The sequence below is a fragment of the Marmota marmota genome, unplaced genomic scaffold (genome assembly GCF_001458135.2).
Source record: "Marmota marmota marmota unplaced genomic scaffold, marMar, whole genome shotgun sequence".
Taxonomy (NCBI): domain Eukaryota; kingdom Metazoa; phylum Chordata; class Mammalia; order Rodentia; family Sciuridae; genus Marmota; species Marmota marmota.
The window spans coordinates 13,488,004-13,514,011 of NW_026000068.1; the positions used below are offsets into that span (position 1 = coordinate 13,488,004).

Sequence of the window (26,008 nt, forward strand, 5' to 3'; positions counted from 1 at the left end):
GGCTTCTCTCACAGATCAACATTAGAGTTTGCCTGGGACAGAGGGGTTCCCTGAAGGCAGGACTTTCACTGCTATAGCCACCAAAGTCCTGGGAACACCAGGTCATCATTTCACCACTTCTCCTGCCCTGTTCTTAAAAAGAGAAGATGAAACTGGAATCTCACCTGCAGTCTGTTCTGACATCAGCTTTCCCCCTGGCTGATGTCAGAAGCAGCTGACTTCAAGGACTGATGACGACTCTGCACTCTCCTACACACTCGGGATCTTTGTGGGGAGTGGCTGATGCCATGGCAACAAGAACCATCTGTATGTCGGTGGGTTTTGACCCCAATTTAAGGATTTTAATAGAAAGCCTCTAAGACATTGTTCCAAACACCTCCCTGTTGCCCTGGTGTTGGCTTCTCACGCTCCTGAATCCCCACACTCTAGGAAGCTAAAGAAAGGATGGATTTTCTCACCAGCCACTTACTTTTCTGCACGCAGTCTCTCCCCCTCGTACTGTGGGATGGTCAGTGTGCATTTCCCATGCTTTAGAAATGTGCAGCGTCCCTCCTCCCACCCCCGGACACTATGTCTATCCAGATATTCCACTATCTGTGATGCCTGGAACTGAAGATGGTAAAATGTATTTCTTTCTCAAAAAAGCATAAAATGGACACTTTGCCTATAAGTATGAGTCCTGCTGGCAGGAATTCAAGTCCAAGAGCATCAGATTTATGGTCTGCATCCAGAATTCCCCAAACTCGTGAGTGTGGAAGTCTGGAAAGGCCCCTCAGTCCTGTGTCTAAGGAAGGACCCTGAAGGACAGAGGCTACTTTGTCAACCGGCCCTGAAGCATTTCAGCAAGTTTTCACTAATTCCAACGATGTTACCTTTACCAAGAATGTTTAGAATCAGGCTTTGGTTTTGGGCAGTCGTCAAAGCCAGTCGTTGAGGATCCAGTAGGAAGTGATTGGCACACTCCAGTAGACCTTCTGGAAGAGTTTAGCAGAAGGGCTGTTACAAAGGTGTGGGCAGAGTTCACGGAAACCAACGAGGGACAGTGTTGTGACCTAAAATGAGCAAGGGGAAGAAACAGCTGTGGGATCCCTGAGAGAAGTGATAAGAGCCACCTGCCCGGAGCGGAGGTCCGGCAGAACGGTGGTGATGAGCAGGAGGAGAGCTAAGGATTAAGGGCCTGGGCCCCCACCTCTTCTCACCCTCACGCCTCCTGGCAATGTCCCCACACTCACATTGCTCACAGAAGCGCAGGAACCAAAGATCAGGAGACCCTTTGATGTAGCCCACAGATCATGTTCCAGGACACAGAGAAGAGTAGAGTGGTCCTGGAAGGACAAGGAAGAGACCCACACTGTTACTCCACACTCCCCCCCACCCCGTTGTCACTATTTCCAGGTACCCTGAAGCACTGTGCTTTCTCCCCCAACATGCAAGATGGAGTCTGAGAGCAATCTAGACCATCCATTTAATTAAAATAGAAGGAGGGCAAGAATTTTTACCTAGTTTTGTTCATCACTGTATTCCCGACCCCCTAGAATAATGCCTGGCACATAATAAGTGCTCACTCAATAAACACTTCTCGAGTAAATGGTGAGATCACTCCACCAGTTAATATCAACTGTGAGTAAAATCCAAACCTCCCAACTCTTAATCCTGTGCTTTCCTCCATGCTTTTGTGAAAGTAACATAGGTCTTGAGTGCATTTCCCACAGTTGTTGATGAATCCCTGTGGATACTATCTGCACCCACATTTCCCCTCTCCCTAAACCTTCCTGTCCAGTGGCTTTAACTCTCACCTCATGCAGCTGACTCACAAGTATTTATCTCAAATTCTTAACATGTCTTGGGAACAAAGCATCTGACTTTTCTTCCAGTGCAGAGGCCCTCACCCCCACGTGCATACTGCAGTCTCTTGTAGCTTTACAAAAGACCAGACCCTGGCTCTACCCCAGAGCTTCTGATTTAGTGGGTCTGGGTGGCATCCAGGCATCCCAGTGTTTCAGTAGTTCTGTAGATTTCAAGGTGTCCCCAGAGTTAAGACACACTGTTCTGGTCCCTTCAACACTACAGGTCCAAAATGGAATTCAATATCTTTTCCCACAAATCAAGTTCTTTCTCCTGATTTCCCTGTTTCTGTCTTAAATCCAATATTTCCCACTCACCCATAGCCAAACCCGTGTTCTCCTTTATTTCCTTCTCACTTCTTTAGAAAATTGTTGCCAAGCCACAAAGCATTAGCCCAACAAGGTACCTCAATCTCTTCCCCATGGTTCGTCTACACTGCTGGCCCTGAATTTGGACCGTTGTTTCTTCCACAGGCAGCAGCATAAAGTAGATGTTCCCACAGCCTCTGGAAAGCCCAGCCTGGCTGCTGTGGATGTAGATTGTGAGGGAGTTTGTCGCCAGTATCCACCCTCCTCATTCAAGGTCAAATAACCTTTATTCCATTAATAGCAATCTTGCAAGGAAATACTATTGTCCTCATTTTATTTAAGAGTTTTGAGTTTGAAATGTGATAAAATCAAAACAACTATTTTGTTAAGGGGACAGAATCCTGGGTACATTTTTCTTTCATTTCTCCCCCTTATTGGTGTTATATTATCGTTTTTCATAGAAACAGAAGAGATGCAATGGGAAACCCAAGGACTTACCATCTATCACAGAAGAGCAGGCCAAATGTTAAACAAATGCAGGAGACGTTTTTAATTATGTCTCCAGGATTCTGGATATAAAACCTCAAGAGTGGTGTCAACAGTAGCCTCCAGGTTGTCACCTTTGCCAAGAAAGCAATCAACTTATTGAGGTCATGACATCTTTCTACGTATTTACCTTTCTGGTGACCTACAAGGCCTGGGTGATATGTGCCCATTGCCACCTTCCTTTTCCCACTGTCCCTCTGCTACCTGCAGCCACATGGGTCTCTGGCTGACTATTGAAATAAGCCTGATTCCTCTGAGCAAGGACTTTGGCCCTTGCAGGTTCCTGTCCCAGGGTCTGTCCCCGGGCAGGCCTCATGCTTTACCCTTGCTGTCTTTTCTCCATTGTCCTCTTGAGACCTTCCCCAATGACATCATCTGAAACTCATGTCCACCTCTCCCTGCTCCTTCCCACTGCCGGCTTTCATTTTTCTCTAGAGCACTCGCTTCCATCCACAGTTCTACAGCAATGTGACAACAGAACCCTTCTAGAGGCTCATTACATGCTGGGCCTGTTCTAAGGGCCTTGCATGTGCTAGCTCCTTTAACCCACAGCCCTTTGAGACTTGGGCCAAAAGACAGAGAATGAAAGCTGGAGCTCCTACTGATCTCATTTCACAGATGAGGAAACTGAGGCATTGGGGAATTACAAAATGACTCAATGTTGTAAAATGACTGAATAGTGGAGCCAGGACTCAAGCACCAGGCAGTCTGGCTGGAGAGTCCCCAGTCTTACCAACCATGCTTTCATTACTTAACCTATTTATTCTGTTTATTTTGAGTCTCCCCCTCTATATTGTAAACTCTGTAAGGCTACGAGTTTGTAATTTTTTAATTGATATACCCCCAGTTCTCATCACAGCCTCTGATCCATAGTGGATATTAATGTATTGACATATCTGTCTAATTAATTAGTCAGTTATCTCCATCATCCCCTTCAATAGCAGGTATATCCCCACATATCTAAGTGCCTAGCTGATATTTTTAACATGAGTAAATCCCTGGGGTGTGTTTCTCTGACCATATCGCCCTGCTGCCTGCTCTAAGAGAAGCACATAAGCAAATATAATGTGGTAAGTTTCTCTGTCTTTTGACCAAAGTCCCAAAGGCTAACAACAGTCAATGTCAAGGGCCCCTCATTCCCAAACAAGGGACCTGGCTAGTGATGCAGGAGAAGGAAGAAGGTTGGGACTCCTTTCCAAATCCAGATGATCATGGAAAACTAATGGACAGAGGTTGGGTTCTGCTCTGACAGCAAAGTCTGCCTCTCAGAGACTTGTGTCAGCCTCCCCTCTGTAGCCTGAACTACAGGCAGAAGCCACTCCTCAGCCCTTAGGTTGGAGGTCTGCAGCTATCTGAGCCTGTGGGCAAGGGAACTGGGTGAACAAGAACCTTCCCTTTCCAGGCCTCAGTATGCATGGGCATGCACACACACACACACACACACACACACACACACACACCAGCATACTCTGTGATCCAGTGCATTTTTTTAGCCCAGTTGGCCAGGAAAACATTTGAGCTAAAACTTTAGGACCCTACAGTCTCTATAACACCAGAACTTTCCAATTCTCACTCCTAGAACAACACCTGTCACGAAATGATCCTGATGCTCCACCTTAGTTAGTCCACACAGACATGGACTGCTTTTGAAATATATCTTAACTCATAGTCACCCTGTTCTTCCATGCTGGCCTTGCCCAGTCCCCCAAGCTAGAATCCCCCCACCACTATAGACAAGAACCACAATGAAGATCAAAATCACTTTACTGCAATGCCTGCCATACTTGGCATTAAGCAAGGTCAAAACACCAAATCAGAATGCCTCCAGCCTCTATGAACGAGTTTGGTTAACACTGAGCTACTTCAGCAGAGCCTCATCCAACCTTCGCAGAAGAGCTCAGGCTGAATAACAGTTTCGTCCATCAAAGCTGGGCATCCTGCCCTTCCCCAGTGTAGCTCTCCAGATACAGTCTCCATCTCTGGGCAGCTGCCGGCCTGCGTCACCATCTGTCAAGCTGGCCCTCCACCCACCAGTGAAAATGAGCCTGCGGTTTATTACACCCAGAGAAGGTGGCCGGAAAGACTGGGATTTTCTAGATCAATGGCATTGCATTTCCACCTCATCCCTCTTGCTGGAAGCTGTTGCTGCTCCCACCTGCTGAAAAATGTACTTGTGGAAGAATCTGCATCCGTAGCCAAAGATGGCAGCCACGGCAGTTCTTCCTGAGCTGGCTGCCTCAGGGAGGCTCCTGCTTTGGGGTTGGTTTTACTTTTTTTTGTATCATTTGGATTTTTGGTTTGGTTTGGTCCTTAGCATCAAACCCAGGGCCTCAGGCATGTTAAGCTTTACTACCTTAAGCTATGCCCCATAAGTAAAGCTTCTGAAAGCTCATCTCCATCTGGGTACTTCATCTCTGCCATTACACTATCCCCAAATCACCTGGGAAGAATTTGCCAATAGGTAAGAATTGGACCAAGCTGATCTGGCTGTCCCCTTGTGAAATATGGCTGTACATCCACGTGATGGAAATAACTAGAACACAGTGTCGATTTGCATCATATCAGATATTCAAATGAGGGGAAACCGAGGTGAATGGAGGTGATGCTGCCCCTGACACCCAATGAGCCACATTCATATCAATTGGTTTCTATCTTAGGGCTGAATGTTGCCATCTGCTGGAGAGTAAGGGGTGCAGGAGGTAGAAGGGGGAAATAGAAAGAAAGGCTGTTCATTAAACAGAACATTTGGCAATAAAATGAGGATTATGATGAACTTGTCCTTATGTCCCATTTAATAGGAAAAAAATGAAAGAAATGCATATCATCCAGGATACTTCAGACCTCCATAAAGCACCCATCGTGGCTGCTGCAACCCTATTAAGCTAATCAGGTAACATTTAGGACACTGGACAGAAACTTACTTTTCCCATAGTGTAAGACTCAAGTAACTTGAGTGTTCTTCTTATAAAACACAATACCAATTTGGGGTGCTCATAATGGAACCAAGTCATGCAATGCTCCTGGCTTAGCCAATTTACAGTCCAACACAATAGCCTACGGGCACAGCCTCTCTGGAAGACCAGTAAGACCAATAGCACAAGATCAAGCCTCAGTGGACCTTTGGCCTTGTGGTATCCTGAAGCCATAGGAAGTAACTCACATCCCAGTCCATTCGCTGTAAATTTCTACTTGTACCACAGAAGAGAATTATACCAAAAGAGAGAGGGAGAGAGGGGTAGAAACAACACCCCCTGACCTCCTTCCAAGTGCCAGTGGGTCAGTGGAATTGTGCTGTGCACAGAGAAAGCCTACTATTTTTAGGAGCACACCTGGGCAGGGAAAGACTCAATTCAACACTTGCATTATCCAAACCACTGCACTTTAGAGCACTCTTTTGATCCTCAAGCTATTCTCTACTTCCTTTTCCTGTTTGTACTTTCAAGATACTAATTTATTTATCCATGCTTCAGTGAGACCTGAGTTTACAATGGTCAATAAACTGACATTGCTGTTAAACGATGCACGCTTTCTGCTGAGGAGCATTGCCAAGCACAGGCGAGGGGCCTCCTCTCTCACAGAGCTGGAATGCTTTCCGCACTGCATGGACAAGTCCCTGGAACACGCTTAATTGTCTGTGGCACAGACCACTGTCCACAGTGTGCTGGGCTGAGACCGTGCAATTTGCCTGCCTTCAGATTTCTGAGAAATCTGACTAAAGCTATGCTATCGAAGGCCATAAAGTCTATTTCCATCCATTAAGCAAGCCGGGAAATCATCTCTTCCTTTCCCTGGTCTTCTGAACATGAATTAATATATGAAACAGGCAGAGTAGAGATCATGAAGTAACACTTTTTACAACTTTGGTTTACTACTTTAAATCAAGCTCATACTCAAACATCAATGATGTATTATCAGAACATTGTGTCATGGTCTCTCTCTCTGTCCTTAAGAGAAATGAGTCCTGGATCGTTGGCAGGCTTTCTAAATGGACATAATAATCTTAAACCTATTGGAGATGGAAAGGAATGTGCCGCTGAAGAGGAAGTGGCTCGTTCTAAACCACAGCCTCGCTACCACCCTGCTGCACATCTGAATGCTTCAGGCTGACTTGGGTTCTTGGGTAGGAACAAACCTCTTCCAATAGCCAAAATCTTTATTCTGACGACATTTGCCTCTCCTGCCAAGGTCTTCACCTTGCTTCCAAAACCTTCTCGTATGTCTTTCTTACTCATTCTCATCAAGGCCTTGAGCTCCCAGGAGAACATCTCCCGAGGGCCCCTCCTCTCTGTCCTGCTGCTTCCTCTGCTCAAACCCACAAGAATGCTCTGTGCCACTGACTTCTGCTCGCAGGCACGGCACTTTGGATTATCTTGGGCCATGTATGTGTGAACATGAGGGTGAGTGTGAATGAGTGTGTGTGTGTGTTAGTCAGTTTGATCTGTTATAACAAAATCCCACTGACTTTTATAACTTAAAAGCTACTAGAGACTGGGAAGTCCGAGATCAGGATGGCAGACTGAGTGTCTGGGGTGAAAGATGTCCTCACAGGTGACATCTTCTTGTAAAATCTCACATGGCAAAAGGGGTAAAGGGGTCTCTCTGGCCTCTTGTTCAGGGGCACTAATCCCATTCATGAGGGCTCTCTGGAAGTCCCGACCTCATCACCTCTGGAAGTCCCCACCTCCCCAAACCATCACCTTGGAGAGTAGATTCCAGTGTGTGAATCTGGGGAAGACATGAACATTCAGACCAAATCAGCGTCTGTGTGTACGAGAGAAAGGCAGAGAGGAAGAGAGAGGGAGGGGGAGAGGGGAGCAGGATGGGGGTAGAGACAGAGGCAGAGAGAAATTTCTCTAGCTATGTCTTCAGGTGGCAGAATTCTGTTATCTATCTTTTATATCTCTGCTGGCCTGGGGCCTCTCAGACAGTAGATGATCAAAACAATGTGATCAAGTGACCTGGGTGATGGAGAGAAGGGAGAGCCTCTCATGAAATCTTAGAAGTCACCTCCAGCGATGCCTCTCTCATGAAATCATCTACGACACCCGGCCCACTTCAGCTGTGTGAAAACTCCCTTTCCTTTGAGCTTCTGGATCCCTGGGCCTCTTGCTTCTTGGTGGCACTTAGAACACCCGCTCTGCCTGGTGACACACCTGCTTGCGCACATTCCTCTTCCCGACTGTATTTATGAAGTGCTACTGCCTACAGACATCCTATGAGCTGTCATGTGTTACCTCTAGTCCATCCACGATCATCATGGAGATGTTTCCACCTCCACTCTGAAAAGGAGAAAACTGGCAACTTACAAAGATTAAAACAATATACGGCGAGTAAGAAGCTAAACTATGATGCTGTTAGCCAGGTCAAACCTCTCCCCTCTCATAGTGTTTTCTTTCAGGGAAGAGAGGCCATTGTATCCCTAACACTGCCCTCGCTGTCTCCCCAAGAGACAGTGCATCTCCATGTGTTGCTTAGTTTGGAAGGAGAATCTGGCTGATACTTTTCTCTTCTCTTCTTTTCTCTTCTCTTCTCTTCTTTTCTCTTTCTTCCCTTCTTGTCACTTCCTCTTGTGCAGAGAACACAAGTCTTTTGGAAGTAGCTTCAGTTCCTATGGCTAAAGGCATGGGGGCCTATAGTTGGAGGAGGGGAATACAACCTCAAATGCTACAATATCTGGCATAGTACATCTGATCTTAGGAGAGAGACAGGAAGGAAGTAAAATGTCAGAGGAATAAAACATACATAGAATAATTGAGCCAGAGAAATGGCTTTGAGCTTTGGATCTTAGAGGCTGAGCAGAGTGAGGTGTTTTAAACTTGGAAGCATTAGACTATTGTACACAATGGTTAATACAAATGTGCAACTGGATTTTAATGACTGCAGCCTGGGTGGGAGCTCTAAGCCTAAGGCTACATAGCATTCTGACCTTGGTAAGTGACTGCAGCTTATGTCGGATTTGTCCACAGGCCATTGACTGTGGCTGACTACACAATGTAAAACACTGATAAGGTGCATGGGCCTCAGCAGAAGAGCTAGGCAGTGCAGAGATCAGCATAGGCACAGGGACCACACAGCCTCTCAAAAGCACCAGGGCTCCAGTAGTGAAGGCAGGGCACCCCAGCCAGAGTTCAGCATGCTCCAGAATGGAACCTCTTGGAGCCTCTTGAGCCAGTGCTGGCCTTCCAAGCTCAGCAAAGATGTGGCTATTATCATGTGAAGGTGGCCTCTGAGTACAGGTGCCCCAGTGCCCTTGACCTACACAATTACAAGATTTTCTAAGCAGGTGCTGCTAGGGCAATGATTCAACCATGCAGAAAAATCTCCTAGGTATTAGAGTTCAGAAGCCATTCACTGTTTTTAAATTACAGTGCCAGAGAATTCCATTTGTATTACAGGGCACTAAATGAGGTTCTAGATTTAAATTGTTAGTGCCAGGCATAAGAAGGCAAAGCAAATGGGAAATGCAAATTAGGAGGTGATGAATGCACTGAATGGCAAAGACAGAAAGATCAACTACTGCAGATGGGGATTGCAATCTTTGCAAATTTATAAACATTGCAAGGAGGCAGCAATGCCTCAAAAGCCACCCTAGGGGAGTGGAGAGGTGCACATAGGGAGTTTCCTTCTAGACATGGTAAATGCCCTTGCTAGGAGAACTTTTTCCCAACTGAATTTAAGTTCAGAGCTCATGAATTCTAGATAACCAGCATCATCTGGAAAGGACAGATGTTGGATGCTCTTCTTCAACCATCTTCTCCCAGATTCATCTGATTCCCCACTTTTGTGTGCAAGACTATTTTGCTGGATTCTAGAAACCTGGTTTTGCTGGGGAAAGCTTCCCTTGGAGTTAAAGATTAGTTGTTTTGCCCAGTTTGGTGAGTGTGGGGTAAAGGCTGTGATACTGTTACCCAAGTCCTGAGCTGAAGGTCTGACTCTGGGGATCCAACAAATCATGTCTGGTCACTTGCCCCCCCCCAAAACCAAACAGAAAAGATAAGTCTCTAAAGCATGGAAGGAATCAGTGTGACTACACTGGAAGAACAAGAGAACCCATGTCTTCTGCCCTGTCTTCAAAGTGCAGACAGGGACTTTGAGGTTTTATAGAAAGAGGAATGAGGACAATGATGGAAGGTCCACGTATCCAGAGAGGCCCCACAGCTGCCAAAGCAGTTGATGTGGATCAGGTGTGGTCTGTCCATCATTATCTCAGGATTGGCCAACTTCCGAGATAGGAAGTTGCTGTTGCCTTGAGGGGTAGCTGCCACCCATCACAAGATGTTCATCAGAGCAGACCTTGTTCCTAGCATCCAAAGTGACTTGGAGAAAGGGGACAGAGACAACATGGAGGCAGAGACACCAAGTCTTTAATCCTGCTTTTAGCCACCCACTGATATTTGCAAGCAAAAGTGAAGAACCTTGAGTTCTCATTACAATGTGGGCCCTAGTGACTCTTTAAATTCTTTTAAAAGAAGGGCAGTGGACCTAAAATTGCTCTAAAAATAAAGTCTTAATTCAAATAATAAGTGTTGAAAAGAATGTAGAGAAAGTGAGGAATCATAAAAGAAGGCACTTAGGGAATCTGACTGAAATAGCATCACCTAAAGGATATATATATATATATATATATATATATATATATATATATATATATATATATTCATGCCAAATAGAAAACCAACGGGTCACCTTAGGATTCCCAAGCCCTTGTGGGAGTGAGAGAGGCCTTCCAAATCAAAACAATTTTCATAATAATGGTAAAATGGTATTTGTCTTTTCTAATTTGTTAACATTTATGCTGATTGGGGCAGAGGTAGTAACTGCTGGCTTCTCGAACAAATACTATCCACAGGACTGGAGGAGTTAAGGTTAAGATAACCCAAATCCAACACCTTAATCTTTGAGAAAATATCACAAGGAGGACGTTCTTTCTGACCTTCTCCTGCCCTTCATCCTTAGAACACACTATAAAAGCTAGAAAGAATCCCCTGACTTCCCTCTAAAGGAGGTCATGAGGCCCACAGGTGAGAGATGCCCACCCTACACCCACAGGTAAGGAGCATCCTCATCTGGGAAGTCACAGGAACATAGAGAAGAATCTGAAGGAACGCTTGGTGAGTCCAGGTAGTTTATCACCATCAGATCCCACCCCTTTGTCCAATGGTACTGCTCGACAACCATCCCCTTCTTCATCCAACTTGGCATAGAAGTTGATGGTGGCCTTCAAGTACAGGTGCTCCAGTGCCCTTGACATACAAGCTTCCCTGTTTCTTTGGGTCTTCATTTACTTATGAAGGCTTCTGTATTGCAGAAAATCTTAAATCAATTTGTATGCTTTTTTCCTTATTAATCTGTCTTATGAAAGTCTCAGCTTGAACCTTGCAATGGATGAGAAACAGATCTTACTTCTTCTCCCCAACTGTACTGTCAGTCAGTGAATTCTTTGCCACCATACACTCACAAAAAATAAAAAAGATTAAAAAGCCACATTCATTTGAGAATGTCCTTAATGAAATTGTGCAAATTAATTTTATTTAATCTCACCCATTAAGTATTCATCCTTTTAATATTCAACGTGACAAAATGGGAATCTGCATAGATTATTTTTGCAGTCTACCCAGGTATGAGGTTGCCTCCAGGCCAAGCACGATGATGAAATTACAGGATTAGGAGCCAAACTAGCCTTTTCTTCTCCTCTTCCTCCTCCCCCTCCTCTTCCTTTATTTTAATGAAGATATTTTAAGGGGCCTCCTGTGGGTATTTTCCAACTATTTCTTCAACAACCAACCAGTAGAGCCTGTCAGCTCAAGGAAAACAGCCAACAATAGTTGTCACCAATGATGACATTCTAGCTTTCAAGCAAAATTTAATATTTTTTAAAAATGTATTTTCACCACCCTGAGCTTCACAGACTTTCCTGGTGGGATGGGTGGTGAAATCAACAAATGTGACTTTCTAATATTGTACTATGAAAAGTATCAATAATGGGAAGATCTGCCTAACTCAGTGAACCAGTATTTTCCAAATGGGCAATGTGTGATGATGCTAAAGTCATACAAGGGCAAGAAATCCTTTTAAAATGCAAGATGCTTCATCAGGTTTTACCATGGTGAAGTAGAAGTTCACATGTTGCAACTAACTTTTGTGAAACTACGACCTGAGGAGTATTAGCTCACTATCAAGAAAGAAAATCCCAAAGGCAGCAGAATACAACAGACATTAGTATGGCAATATGTAAATCAGTGGATGTGTAACCGATGTGATTCTACAATCTGTATACGGGGTAAAAATAGGAGTTCATAACCCACTTGAATCAAAATGTGAAATATGATATATCAAGAACTATGTAATGTTTTGAACAACCAACAATAAAAATTTAAAAAAAGATTAATAAAAAAAAAAAAGAAAGAAAATCCCAAATTATCTGAAACAGATACAAAAATACACCTCCCAGTGGTGTAAGAGTCTGCCTAATTCTCTCTGTCAGAATTAGGACATTGACTTGCTTGCAGATTTAAGCCACATTCTCCAAAATCTCCCAGTAGGTGTGGCAATACATGCCTATAATCCCAGGAACTCAGGGGGCTCAAAAATTCAAAGCCAGGGTTGGGATTGTGGCTCAGCAGTAGAGCACTCGCCTAGCACCTGCGAGGCCTTGGGTTCAATCCTCAGCTCCACATAAAGATAAGTAAATAAAGGTATTGTGTCCAACTACAACCAAAAACTAAATATTGTTTTAAAAGAAAGAAAGTAAGTTTGAGGCCAGCTTCAGCAACTTATGAGGCCCTGTAAAAAAAATTTAAAGGGCTGGGTTAATTAAAATGTGGCTCAGTGGTTAAGTACCCCTTGGTTCAGTCCTGGGTACCAAAAAAAAAAAAAATACACCTCCCTTTTTTTCCCTTTGCATATCTATGAGAGGTCTATGAGAGGTTGGACTTCTTCAGGGTTTTCAAAGATGAAAACCAGGTGCAGCAGATCAAATGCAAAAGCTTATAAAAGAATACTATGTCTTCTATTAAACCAAATGTGAAAAAGATTAACACAAACAAAAAACACTTTTTTCACTACATATTAATTGACATAATAATTTTACATATCTATGAGATGTAATAAATATTGTATTTATTGGATGTGTATAATGGTAAATTCCACATGCACTCTGAAATTATACATAAAACTAATTAGCATATCTGTCATTTCACATGATTTCTTTGTGATGAGAACAATCAAAATCCACTAATAATGTATATTATTAAATATATATTTAATAATAATGTATATTTTGAAATATTTCAGGATTATATTTGAAAATATACACTACTATTAAGTGTGGTCACCAAGTCATGCAATAGATCACTAAAATTTATTCCTCTTATTCAATTGAAATTCTACACCCTTTGACCAACATCTCCCCCTTTCCCATTTTACAAATAAACGTTATCTATAAGTTGTAACTTGAGTTTATTTTGTTATGTTTAAGAGAATGAATAAGTATTTTCAGTGTTTAAGTTTTAATTTCCAATATAAAAAATGGTTATAAGAACTTTGGTGTCCTCAAAAACTGTTCAGGGTTTAAAGAGGTCCTGAGATTAAAAGTTTAAGAACTGTTGACAGGCAATGGAAATTTCCAAGCTAAAACAACCAGAATGAGAAGTTGTGTGATAAAGGATCTATAATATTTAATTTTTTACTCACACAAAAAAACCAGAATTTACTTTCAGATGTTAATTCTTGTATGCTTTAACTAAGCTGCAAGAAGATTTAATCATTGAAATCGAATTTCTTGCTCATAAGTTTATAATGGGAGAGGGTTTGCAGTCAAATTTGGGATATCTATGTTGTTCTACTGTGTTATTGATACTTTGTCCTCATGTTGTCATTTAATTTCATCTCAGATTCTCTGAATTGGAGACACTACAATGAGTCAAATTGGACAATATGGCTGACAATCATTTGGAATGGAAATGAAAGAAGGGTTACAATTTCAGGCTTGGCTTCAGTTTCATTGATTTTAGAGTGGCCTTGGCTTTGATTTCACTAATCTGCCTTTTTGACTCATTCCAGATACTTCTGAGAACAAAATTTACCATTCCCTGGAGATAATCAGGGAGATGCCTGAAAGAGGAGGCAGCATTGGGAACAGTGTCAGGAGGGCAGCAGGAGGCCTCTTCTGAGACCAGCTGATCTCCTGGTGGGAAATGAACATCTCATTGTGGGTTTGGGGCCAATGCCTTCTCTCCACCAGGGAAGCTTCCTTTCCTACAGGTGGAGTGCCCTGGGCACATACTTTCATCATCTAATGAACTATTGTTGGTGTAAAAGTTAGCCTAATTCTCTCTGTCAGAATTAGGACATTGACTTGCTTGCAGATTTAAGCCACATTCTCCAAAATCATTTCATCAGTAAAAATGGTTATATACTGTCTCCTGATTGTGTCTTACTTTTTTTTATCTTATCTCTCAGGTGACTCAAAATCCAGGCTGGGAAGTAAGAACTATTGATTGGGTTGCCTCAAAAGCCACAGGAGACTACACTGAGGACCACTGGACTGCAGAGGCCATGCTCCGTCCACTTCACTGCTCTGCTTCTGCTTTGTGCTTTCCGGTACCAGGAAATCAGCACCTTTACTAATACATATTTGTGGAATGTATGATAAATGAATGAATGAAATACTATCCTAGGGAGACATTATACAAATTATTCCTTAAAATCAAGCAGAATACTGCTGATTCCAAGCAATGACTAGCTTATAAGGTAATTTATACACAATGGAGTATTACTCTGCATTAAAAAATGACAAAATCATAGAATTTACAGGGAAATGGATGGCATTAGAGCAGATTATGCTAAGTGAAGCTAGCCAATCCCTAAAAAACAAATGCCAAATGTCTTCTTTGATATAAGGAGAGTAACTAAGAACAGAGTAGGGTCGAAGAGCATGAGAAGAAGATTAACATTAAACATGGATGAGAGGTGGGAGGGAAAGGGAGAGAGAGGGGAAATTGCATGGAAATGGAAGGAGACCCTCAGAGTTATACAAAAGTACATACAAGAGGAAGTGAGGGGAAAGGGAAAAATAATACAAGGGGGACAAATGAATGTCAGTAGAGGGGGCAGAGAGAGAAGAGGGGAGGGGAGGGGAGGGGGGATAGTAGAGGATAGGAAAGGCAGCAGAACACAACAGACACTAGTATGGCAATATGTAAATCAATGGATGTGTAACTGATGTGATTCTGCAATCTGTATATGGGGTAAAAATGGGAGCTCATAACCCACTTGAATCAAAGTGTGAAATATGATATATCAAGAACTATGTAATGTTTTGAACAGCCAACAATAAAAAATTTAAAAAAATGGAGGTATTTATTCAGACTTATTGACTTTCTTTATATTAAGAAGGCAAAATACCATGAGAGATATAATAATATAACATGTTGAGACAGGCAAGAGTAATCATCAGAACTCCATCATCCCACTCCGAATTAATTAAGCTTCATTTAAATGAGATGTAAATATCCCTTAATGGAAAACTCCCAGTTGCCCACAGACAATCTAAACTCTGTCTCTGTTGCTGATGTAGGCAATGCACTTTTCTTCTTTGGCCATATTTCAAGGAAAATGAAATTTTATGCCAGGTACTTCAGAGGTAGTTGGTTCATTGTGTGCATGTTTGTATATTAAAAACAATATTTAGCATCACCACCTATGTGCAAAGATATATCGAGGGAAGATACATGGAAAAACCCAAAAGCCATACGCATGCTTTCTATATTATTTATCTATTGCTCCATAACAACTTACTTCAAAAGTAGTGGTTTAAAACAATGACATTTATTAACTCACACAGCATGTGGGTAAGGAATTTGCAACTTAACTGAAGGAACATTGTTTGAAATCTCTCATGAAGCTGTAGTCACCTGAAAAATTGACTGGGGCTAGAAGATTTGCTTCCCAGGTGGTTTGCTTATATAAACGCTAGCAGGAAGCTTCAATTCCTTAACATATGGATCTCTCCATGGGCTGCTTAAGTGTCTTCATGACTTATCATCTGGCTTCCCCCACCAAGAACAAGGGGGTGGAACCACATCTTTTATGACCTAACCTTGGAACCACATCTTTTATGAACTAACCTTAGAAATGACACGCTGTCATTTTCACAGTGTCCTACTGGTTACATAGTTTATCCTATTTAACATAGAGGGGACTCTACAAGGAAGGAATAACAGGAAGTAAGGATCAGGGCAAGCTATTTGGACACTGGCTACCACAGTTCTTATCACTTTTCTAGTCTTATCATGAAGAAGAACTAAGCTCATGAAAAGCGATTAAATAATGTGTGACAGCAATATAGAGGGTGGCAAATGACAAGGTTTGTCTTTTCTGAGTTTGGTTGATTGTATTACAGACACATGATAATGTCCAGAATTTGACAGTCAACGAGATCCTCAGGAAAGATTAATTCAAGAAGATCTCAGAGAAAGGGTAATTATTTATTGAAAAACATTCATTGAACTCCTACTAAATACTGGGTACCAGACCGACTGTGCAGCCCTTAGATACAGAGATCATAGTACAATGAGGAAATCAAACATGGGAACCTATCATGGTAGTGTATATGTAATAACGTAGTATATTTGTAGTGTAGTATACCAATAGTACACAGACAGGAAAATATGCTTCATGCACAGAAGGACCGAGGAGAACAGCTAACTTAGCAGGACATGAGGAGCATCCACATCCTGGAGGAGGTGATATCTAATCTCAGCCTTAAAGGTAACAGATAGCCAGGCATTCTGTCCAGAGACAGCATGAAAAAAGTTATGAAGGTGAGAAATGGCATGTGATATATAAGAGAATGACTTTGGTCTGTTGATGAAAAAAACAGGCATTGGTGGAATGTGGAGTTAGAAGTAGGCAGGCACACACATGGAGAGTCAGGGGCTGGTGCTCTAAGATGATAGGCAATGGGAAGTCTCTGACTCTTGCTGTCAAGAGGAGTGACATGGTCAGATCATCATTTTTAGAACATTCTAGCAGCTTTGTATAGGAATAATTTGAAGAGATCAAGATTATGGAGAGATAGACTAATTGGAAAACCCTTGCTCAAGATAGGAATGGAGTGAGAAGGAATAAAACTAGAACAATAGCAATCTTCAAGGGGATGAAAAGACACATTTGTAAATTAATAATGGACCAAATACCAGGGACAACCAGCAAAAGATAATAGGTGTATTTTCCAGTAATAAGATAAAAGACAGTAAGCAAAGTAGGGTAAAGTAAAGGAACAGGAAATTATGCTGGCAGTCTGTCTTCCAAGGCTGAGAGATGGGATATTTCAGGCGTTGGTGGCTGGATGCCCAGTTTGTTCAGCTAGGTATCTTGGAAGAATGGGCCCACTTGGGACCACCTCAGCTCTAGGGGATTGAGCAATAACTGTAAGAGGAGAGAGTAACAGACTGACAATAAAAACCAAACCACAGAGCATCTGTAGGTGGCCACTGATTCTGAGCTCCTCTAGTGAATCTAGTAGCATCAAGACATTTCCTTTTATACCAGTTTCTATCATTTCCCTATTTCTCCTGGGGGAGTCTGCCATGTAAATGTAAACCAGAAGATTGGACACTCTCTCAGGTACAGAGATGCCTTTACCACTCCTCTAAGAGCAGCATTTCTACCTACCAATTACTGTATTTTTCATATCGGGAAGTTCTATTTGGTTCTTTTTCAAATATACCCAGTAAATGTTGATATCTCACTTTATTAAAGCATATCGGACATACTTCATATTTGGTTTCTGACCATTTTATTGTTCACTGGCTTCACTTCTTTGATTTTCGTTTTTTGCTGCTGAGTTGTATTTATGATGACTTCTGCTTGTTTAATTTATTTTAAAGTTATGAGCCCATTTTCTTTAAGACTTTATCTGTGAAAATTCTTTGAGGCCTTAGTTTAAAGTGTGTTCATCTAGAGAGTGTTTGCATTTGCTTCTGCCAGGCTTCTGGGGGCACAACCAACCTAAGACTACTCTAAACTAGATTTTCGACAACCAAACAGGCATAGGGATTTTGGTCTCAAAGCCTTGTGATCACAGAATTGTGTTTAGAAATTGTTAGGGGAAAACCAATTCACTAAAAGCCGAGACTGAGACTGGCATGCATCTCCAGTATTATCTACAACACCTTTACCAGCAAGGTAAGTTAATTGTTTTCTCTATCTTTTTTTATTGCTAGATTTATACAGGAACTTGGCTCTCTTTACCTGTTTAGGGACCAGGATTTATCTCCCATCCCTGCACATGTGTCCCATTAACACTTAGAAAACTGCCACCAGGTTTTCTCCAGCTCTACTAAAAACTCTTTTGAGTTTGTACTTTTATGAGGTTTCAAGAAAGGCCCTGAGAAATTCCTTCACTTTCTCCCAGCTCTACCTATTTTATAAAAAAAAATGGAAAGGTGTTTAAGATGACACTTTTAAGTATGCTGTAGTGGGAAAGTTCCTCTAAAGGAAGATAAAATGTTTTAACTTTTTATTTTGAGACAGGGTCTCACTAAGTTGCCCAGGTTGGCCTTGAACTAGGGATCCTCCTGCCATTTACTTATGCCTTATTCTTGAGATTTAATCAATAGAAAAGACAGCTGGAATAAAGGAGTTAAGAAGACTAGGTTGTCATTTGTTCCACATGGTCCACCAAAAAGGGACTAAAGGAAAGCCAGAAAGACATTAGATAAGTCAATATTGAGGTGTTGTTAGGAAGCAATAGAGTGTTAAAGGATGCAACCATTATTCAATGTCTCAGACAACAACAAGCACATGAAACTGAGTTCACTACTTCCTTAGTTATGGCAGAGCCGTGCTGGATGGACACAGCTTCTTGGAGAAGATCAAGTAGGCAGTTCTACACAGGGTATTGGGAAAGTGCAGAATTCAGGAACTGGCATTTGCAGAGTCAGGAGAAGGGTGAAGGACACTGTGGAGGCTTAGTTCTCGCTGATGGGTCACTTGTGGAAGCCTGTGTGCTGGAGTGAGTCCACTCCCTATTGGCTGGCTTTCCAAAGCAAGAGGCTGATGTTGATTAGCTGGATTTCAAAACCATATTAACTGAGGGGAGTTGCTGGTTGATTAAATAAGCTTACACTGGTTCTGATGGCTCCATGGCTATAAAATGAGGTTTTTGGAAAAATAAGCAGGTTTAACATCTACTTTGGTGGCTTCTTGTTACCATGGCTACAGGATAATTAGTCTTTTCCTAAGTGTGGGAACTTTTGTATTGCCAAAAGAAAATGTCACCAAGAAAAATATGCAAAAACTTGTAGAACTAGATCTCAATAAAATGTCTGTATTTTTAGACAGGACTAAAATCCTCAAATAAACATTAACCTCCCTAACCTCAATTAACCACATACATGTGTGGATATTAATTCCAGGAACAAGAAGCTATGACCAAAAACAAATAAAAAGTTGTGCCCTGGGTTGATTTAGTTTCTCACAAACCATGACATCACCATACAACTCAATTAACCAAATTTTAAAAAATGGACTCAGACATCTCATTCTCAACAATTTCAATACCAACTACATAGAAATTAAAATACATTGGAATATCTCAGAGATGCTGAAAGTACATATCTTAGCATTACAACGCACTCAAACCGTATTACCACAGAGTGATTACAAGAGCCATGGTGACACAAGCCAGGCACCATGGTGACACCTGTAATACCAGAGACTGATGAGGCAGGAGGATCCCTAGTTCAAGGCCAACCTGGGCAACTTAGTGAGACCCTGACTCAAAATAAGAAGTTAAAAAATGGTTGGGAATAGAGCTCAGAGGTAGAGTCACTGGGTTCAGTCCTCATGTCAGGGAAAAAAGAAAAGGAGGAGGAGGAGGAGGAGGAGGAGGAAAGAGGAAAAGAAAAAGGGAAAGTNGGAGGAGGAGGAGGAGGAAGAAGAGCACAATCCTGAAGACTTATCTATGAGTCACTCTTTATAGAGAGGGAGGGCAGGAGTGGGAGGAGCAGAAATAGAACCATTCCTTTCTTACCCTGAATTTTAAATTTATTGTATCAGGTGATTAAATTCCTGAGTGTTCTTGGTCTCACGGTCCATCTTTGATCCTAACCCCCGACCAAAACACTGCTCCCATAAATTTACACAAACATTATCTTCCAAGAATTGGACAAACTCCTTAGGTCGTAAATAATTTGTTATATGTTCTTTTCCCCCTGCAGTTTCTTAATGTATAGTTTAGTTTAACTCAATATGTTCATTCACTAGCTATAGACCAAACATTAGTGACTTTTCCTTCCCAAGGCCCAGGCTCCCCAAAATTAAAAGACAAAAATACTTCCCTCTCCCCACAATTTAGTTAATATGATATTATACTGCACCAAACAACATTTCCTAGTCTGAGGGGTTTCATGTATGTTGAGTCTTATAATTGTTTTACGTAGCTTGTTTCCTTTTCTTTTTCTTTCTTTCTTTTCTTTTTTTTTTCTTTTTGCCACACTCACATGCTAGGCAAGCCTGGTACCACTGAGCTACCTCCCCAACCCAGCAGCTTTGCCTTTGTCCTGTCACAGAGTCGTGGGAGCAGGGAAGTAAGCTGGAGTTTAACCTCCTACCTAGGACTCCTCTCCACAACACATACATACAAGCACTAGCTGAGAGCTACTGCAGATTTATGAATAGAGTGGCTTGAAAAAACAAAAACAAAACAAAACAAAAAGGCTTCTTTGCCTAGCTGTTAATTGAGTTTACGGCTGTCAAAGTAGCTGTCGGTCTGATTTGTACATAAAACCAAAATGATAGAGACATCACCGGAAAAAAAAAAAAAATTCTTGGGCTCATGATAGCATAAAAACAAGTTTTATAATTTGCAGACTCAATTGATTAGATTAGCTGATGGGCGCCTTAAAATTCATCAAACTCGTTGTTTTACTGAACAGACTGCTAATTCATTTCAGAAAATGAGCAACTTATCCCTGCAGCTTATCCTTGAATGGGTACTCTCCATGCTGTCATTGCCCTCCAAGACAGGTAGCTGCGGGCCCACCGTTCATTGCTATTTGCATGCTCTCTGATCCATCTCTGACAACCCCGCATAAACCACATGTAATCAATGAAGAATCATTATGTTGTAATCAGTGGTAATGTCATAAACTGCTATGAGACACTGCAACCGGCAATCTCAGGATGAGAATGAAAATAGAGAAATAAAGGTGTCAGTTTCCAGATGGTGAGAGGGGCCTCCGTATTGTCTCAGCTCTGAGATGGAAACAGTTATTACCCAGGTGGATGTTAAGCAACAGCAGGAAGGCTGACTTGTACCACTACAACTAATGCATACAGTGACTCCTAGTGTTAATTCCTTTTCAGTGTTTTCAAGTTATCAACATCATTTCCTCTGACAGGTGATTCATTCTGGGGGGAAAAGTGGGAAGCCTCAGCAGTTAGTTATCAGACATCTTCCAACCCTTTTTTCCTTCTCCCACCCAGGCTGCAGGTATTCCAGGCTGGCTTGATAACACTAACGGGAAGCAGAGGGAAAGCTGTGATTCACTGAGACTACCCTGTTGTAAAACACAGCGAGGTTCATTATCACTTCCAGAAAGTGTTTCCAACAGAGGTGACAACTCCTGTTATAAATAGTGTTTTCAAAGATCCCAAAACAAAACGCTCTGGGCTTGGGATTTGAAAACACATCACAGACAGACCGGGTGAATTAGTATGCACTGTGGAATTGTCTCAGCCTCCTAATGGTGCTAACATTCATTTTTACTTAATCTCAGAGAGTGACAACTGAGAGAGGAAGGCAATAAGAATTAAAAAAAAAACGAAATTTGTCAGATAGAGTGAATTCAACATCCGGGCCAATTTCAGCATCTCTTGGGGACCTTGGCTTCCGCACTTGAAGGAGGCGCCGCCTTCCTTCTGTGCAGTTGATCCCTTGGCTTGTTGTTTGGGTTGAGAACTGATCCATGAGTCACTCTTCATAGAGAGGGAGGGCCGGAGTGGGAGGAGCGGAAATGGAAGCAGTCCTTATCTATTTGCAAGGGCTTTATTTGAAAAAGGCTAAATATAATTGAAGCTAATATTATTAGTGTGCATCAACTCTTGGATTTTTTAAAGATCCAATTGTTTGATACATTCATTCTCATAAAAGCTTTTTCATGAGTTGGATGCTTTTAACTTTCACTCTATTGACTGAAAGTGCTCAGGAAGAAAATGACTATTCCAGAGCGACAATGGGTTGCTGTTTGAAGCTCTCCACACACTCCACTAGAACCCTGGGGTGTCGAATGAGTGTCTGTGTGTGTGTGTGTGTGTGTGTGTGTGTGTGTGTGTGTGTGGAGAGGGGGAGGGCTGTGATTCCAACTAAACAGGACTGGATGCTCTAATCTTAGAATGATGCCCCTCCCTAAAATGTCCTGCATTCAGAAATGCAGAAAGACACGGCTCAACAATTTTAAGACTTGTTATGGCCCATTTACCAACAATTAAGCATCTGTGTTAACATTTCTGGAAACTTCTTTACTTGAAGGGAGCAGGTGGCATCTCCCACCAGCAGAGCAACTGGGTTTATACAAACAGACAAGTTCTGCCGAGTTGGCCATCTACTCAAGGAAGGGGGGAAGGAATGGATTTGTGAGTGTTGAGGATGCGTTCACAAAGAAGCCAGGTGCTTAGGGCAGGGAAGCCACATATTTTTGAGGTCAAATGAATTTAAGTGATTTACAACTCTTGCTTTTTTGAGGCCAGGAGTAGATTTTTAAGAATAAATCATGCCCTCTAAGTTTCATGCTTAAGTCACTCCTCCTTTGGCTACAAACCCAAGTGAAACCAAGATGATAGGAACACAAAGTCTGAGAGCCTGATGGAACATAAATATATTTTCCGAATATCTGGAAAAGCGTCCATATTTCTAATCCTGTTTTCACATCAGAATGATGTCACCACCAGCATGACAATTCAAGGAATGTGACCCAACCCACCATGGAATTCCAGTTTAGTCACTGGGTCACCTGTGCCTAAGGAGCAAACATCTCTTTCCTAATTTAGCAACATAACCTCAGAATCATTTTGCCTATTTGAACTGACTAGATTCAAATATGAATCCAGAAGTTCACATTCATGTTTGGGCTCAGGAAACGGTTCAAATGAAACACAGTCCGGCTCACTTCTAAATGCGTTCATGAGCTACAGGATGCAAAGACAGCAAAGAGGATCTCTGTCCAATTGGGCAAACTTAAGTGCACTGGAATAGGAGTAGAGGACTTTGAAAAGAAAATCTTGCCTGAGGACAGAGAGAAGATGAAGCATAACTTAAGGGCTTCTTGGATTCTCAGTAGGGCACTGCCCTCTCTGCTGCTGTGGTAAGCCCCAGGGAACCCCTCACTGACGTCACGAGGTTGGAGTGATGAGACAAGGACAAGAAAAAGAGCACACAGAGGAAGACCTGGATGCTCCAGGGAAAGGTGCACCTACAGGGACCTATCACTGATGACCAGCAGGTTTTCCACTGCCCACGGATGTGCCGCCCATCTTCCTGCCTTCAACAAACACCATTAACCACCTACTGCCATGTGACACGCAGTGCTAGGCACTATGGGCTATTCCAATAAACACAGGGAGGCTTTGGTTTTGGGCAGAGTTTGAGTCTAGCAACTGCACAGCACTCACATATTTGGATGTTCTTATATCCCAAGAAAGTCCCAGAATCCTGGTGGCAAGAATTCTGTCACTAAGTTCTGATCTCCTCGGAAACAATTAGGATTCTCCAGAGACAAAGCTCAGTGCTTCTCACATAACCCGTGCTCACAATACCTCGGGAATACATTAATTTGAATAGACTCTCACTAGAGAAATATTTTGAAATATTTTATATTTACAAAATATATCTAGAGAGAGAGTATGTTTATAATAAACACTATAAAAATTTATATTTATGTTATATTTATTATTTAAAAAAAACAGTAAATTTAACAGTCAAGATGCACCTAAACAAACATTTCCAAGTCTTTAAAGTCCTCTAGCTGCGTTTCCCCAATTGCCTCCCAATTCCCACTACCGCCCAATGATAATTATTTCCCTGAATACAGTCGATCCTCATTATTTGTGGATTCAGTATTTGCTAATTTTTCTGCTCAGTAAACTTTATTTATGACCCCACAATCAATATTCATGGCACTTTCTTAATCATTTGCAGACATGGGCCAAGTGGCAAATGAGTGACCCAGTGCAAGGCACACTTCCCAGCTAAGGCTGAACAAGGTGACCCTGTGCCTTCTTGTTTCAGCTCTCAGACTTCAAACAAGTGACCTTTTCCTAACTGCTTTAGCATCACAGTTTTTGCTATTTTTTGATGATTGCACTTGTTTAAAATGGCCACCAAGTATACTGATGATGTGCTGTTCAGTGTTCCTAAGCCCAAGAGGCCATAATATGCGTTATAGAGCAAATGTCTGCATATTACTTCAGCATTGTCCAGGCAGGAGCTATAGGGCTACAGATAGTGAGTGCATCACTAAATCAGGTGTCTTACACAGAAACATGCATAAACACAGTAATAGAGAGAGAGACTGATGGTCAAAATATTGTGACCAGAGACTCATAAGAAGCTAATTTATTATTTCTCCCTAGGAGCAATGGTTCATTATCCACTAATTTAGTGTTTCTAAATTGCCTTTATAGAATAAAACTGTTGTACACAGTAAAAAGCAACTAGCCTGGCATGGTGGCATATGCCTATAATCCCAGCAGCTTCAGAGGCCAAGGCAAGAGGATCTCAAATTCAGAGCTAGTCTCAGTGAGGATGTGGGGGAAAAGGTACACTTATTTATACGTTGCTGGTGGACTGCAACCACTATGGAAAATAGTATGGAAATTCCTCAGAAAACTTGAAATGAAACCCCCATTTGATCCAGTTATCCCACTCCTTGGTTTATAACCAAAGGACTTAAAATCAGCATACTACAGTGATGCAGCCACATCAATGTTTATAGCAACTCAATTCACAATAGCTAAGCTATAAAAGCAACCTAGTTGCCCTTCAACAGAAGAATGGATAAAGGAAATATGGTATATATACACTATAGAATATTACTCAGCTTTAAAGAAGAATGGAATTATGGCATTTGCAAGTAAATGGATGGAACTGGACAATATCATGCTAAGTGAAATAAGCCAATCCCAAAAACCAAAGGCTGAATGCTTTCTCTGATATGTGGATACTAATTCACAATAAGGGAGTGGGGATGGGGGGCTAGGGAAGAATAGAAGTAGTTTGGATTAGACAAAGGGAAATGAAGGGAAGGGCGGGGGAATGGGAATAGGAAAGATAATAGAATGAATCTGACATTACTATCCTATGTGTATATATGATTACACAACCAATGTAATTCTACATCCTGTACAACCAGAAAAATGAGAAGTTATACTCCATATAGGTATTATATGTCAAAATACATTCTACTATCATGTATAACTAATTAGAACAATTTTTTTAAAAAAGCCAGCCTTGGCAACTTAGTGAGGCTCTAAGCAACTTAGGAAGACCTTTCTCTAAATAAAATATGAAAAAGGACCAGAAATGTGTCTCAGTGGTTGCACGCCTCTGGATTCAATCCCCAGTACCAAAAAGAGAATTTTTTAAAAATCAACTATATCTCACTTTAAACCAAAAACTAATGTGACAGCAACCTGTCTTAAAAAAGCATATATCTTAATTAAAAATACTTTATTAATGAAAATGCTAATGATATCTGAGTCTTCAAGGAGCTTTTTGTTTGTTTTGGGTTTTTTTTTTTGTAGTGCTGGGGATCCAACTTGGGTCCTTGCATTTGCTAGGCAAGTGTTCTACCACTGAAGCATTTTAGGTTGTCATTGTTTGTTGGTGGAGGGTCTCACCTTGATGTCAATCACTGCAAACTGATCAATATTGTGGATGCTGAAGATTGGGGAGGCTGTAGAAATTTCTTAAAATAAGACAATAATGAAGTTTGCTGCATCAATCTTTTCCTTCATGAAAGAGTCTTTACAGTATGTGATATGGTTTAATAGCTTTTTGCCAAGAGAACTTCTTTACAAATTGGAGTTAATCCTTTCAAACCCTGTCACTCCTTTCTCAACTAGGTTTATGTAATATTCTGAATCCTTTGTTGTTTCAACAACATTTACAGCACCTTTAGCAGAGGTAGATTCTATCTTAAGAAACCATTTTTCTGCTCATCCATAAGAAATAGCTCCTCATTGATCAAAGTTTTATCATAAGATTGCAACAATTCAGTTATACTTTCAGTCTACACTTCTAAATA

The 26,008-nt window shown here is 41.6% G+C and overlaps 1 protein-coding gene across 1 annotated transcript in view; it reads right to left on the minus strand.

Moving 5' to 3' along the window:
• Positions 1 to 917: 917 nt before the first annotated feature.
• The window catches only part of LOC107146322, a 70,639-nt gene continuing 45,548 nt past the window's right edge, over positions 918 to 26,008 (minus strand). The window contains 3 exon segments of the mRNA XM_015490402.1: positions 918 to 1,052; positions 1,200 to 1,325; positions 7,934 to 7,978. Of these exon segments, the coding sequence (XP_015345888.1) occupies positions 918 to 1,052; positions 1,200 to 1,325; positions 7,934 to 7,978 (306 nt within the window).